This window comes from Primulina tabacum, chromosome 14 (assembly GCF_025594145.1).
Source record: "Primulina tabacum isolate GXHZ01 chromosome 14, ASM2559414v2, whole genome shotgun sequence".
Lineage (NCBI taxonomy): Eukaryota > Viridiplantae > Streptophyta > Magnoliopsida > Lamiales > Gesneriaceae > Primulina > Primulina tabacum.
The window spans coordinates 29,302,429-29,303,957 of NC_134563.1; the positions used below are offsets into that span (position 1 = coordinate 29,302,429).

Genomic DNA, 1,529 nt, shown 5'->3' on the forward strand with positions numbered 1-1,529 from the left:
TGTAATATCACCAACCGTAAATTCAATGAAACCTTTAAATGTGAATTCCAAATCTTTTTTAGTATACATTTTCTCCAGTTTCTTAAGGATTTATCCTCACAAGAAAACAAAAATTAACGATCTTAAGGGTTTGTCCGCACAAGGCACTTAGCTCTTACCATCCACATTTTCTTAAAAAGTGAGAAACATTGGAACATAAATGAAAGTCGAGGAAACAGACGGTTGTAAATTTCAAAAAATATTATGTGTTCAACAATACACATAATTACTTTATTTAATATATTATTTCGATAATTCTGGATTAGTTCGAGTTAAACATTAAAAAAAGAGAGGAGACTGGAGAGTATAACATCTTCAAAAAAAAAATAGAAGTATAGAGATTTTACCAGGGTGATTGAAGTTAGGCACATGATAAAAAATAAGGAAGAAATAAGAATTTTTATATAAAACTTAAAAATATAAAATTCTACCATAATTTGGTGGGCCAGCCCGCAACACAAACGGGCTCAACCCGTTTGGCCCGCCTCCAAACGGGCTGCTATTTTATCAACCCAACCCGCTCAATTTTTATGGTGGGACGGACCGACCCGACGGGCCTAACCCTAAGTACGGCCTATCATTCTCAAACCGATGGGCAAACAGAGATAACCATCCAAACCTTAGAAGATATGCTGCGAGCATGCGCTCTTAAATTCAGTAGCAACTGGAGCACTCATCTACCCTTAATTGAGTTCGCTTGCAACAATAGCTATTACAGCAGCATCGAAATGGCTCCATACGAAGCTCTTTATGGAAGGAAATGTCGGTCACCACTTTACTGGGATGAAGTGGGAGAGAAAGCCTTGGTGGGACCTGAGCTAGTACAAATGATCGTGGACAAAGTTAAAATTGTCCGACAAAAACTCAAAGCAGCTCAGGACCGACAGAAGAGCTGGGCAGACCTGAAAGGAAGGCCTGTAGAGTTCAACGTGGGCGAGAAGGTTTATGTGAAAGTCTCGCCTATGAGAGGAGTTGTCCGATTCAGTAAGGCCGGGAAACTGAACCCTCGATATGTCGGACCCTTTGAAATCTTGGAAAAAGTGGGCACGCTAGCATGCAGACTGGTGCTGCCACCAAGCATGTCAAGAATCCGCAACATGTTCCACGTGTCCCAACTGAGGAGGTACATTCCGGATCCAAGTCACGTGTTGGAAGTAGAACCGCTCTTGACCAAAGGAAACTTGGGAGAAGAACTGAAATACGAAGAAGTCCCCATCAGAATCGTGGACACCAAGGAACAAGTTCTTAGACGACGTATCATTCCCTACTTCAAGGCACAGTGATCCAACCACACAGAGCGAGAAGCAACTTGGGAAGCTGAAGAGAAGATGCAAAAAGAATATCCCTACCTATTTAGAAATCGAGCCAACTCCAGTTTCGAGGACGAAACTCCTCATAAGGAGGGAGGGATGTAAGAACCAGATTTCCCACCATATAATTAAATATTTGTAAAGAATTTTTAGTATTTTATTACTATATTTTTAGGGTAC

General features: G+C 40.9%; 1 protein-coding gene across 1 annotated transcript; it reads left to right on the forward strand.

Moving 5' to 3' along the window:
* Nucleotides 1–767: 767 nt before the first annotated feature.
* On the forward strand, nt 768–1,322 carry LOC142523921 (uncharacterized). Its single transcript, XM_075627655.1, has one exon. The coding sequence runs from the start codon at nt 768–770 to the stop codon at nt 1,320–1,322; it is 555 nt and encodes a 184-aa protein (XP_075483770.1).
* Nucleotides 1,323–1,529: the final 207 nt, after the last annotated feature.

What these genes read in the sequence shown, in the direction of transcription:
- LOC142523921 (XM_075627655.1), top strand. Translation starts at nt 768, where the DNA reads ATGGCTCCATACGAAGCTCTTTATGGAAGGAAATGTCGGTCACCACTT.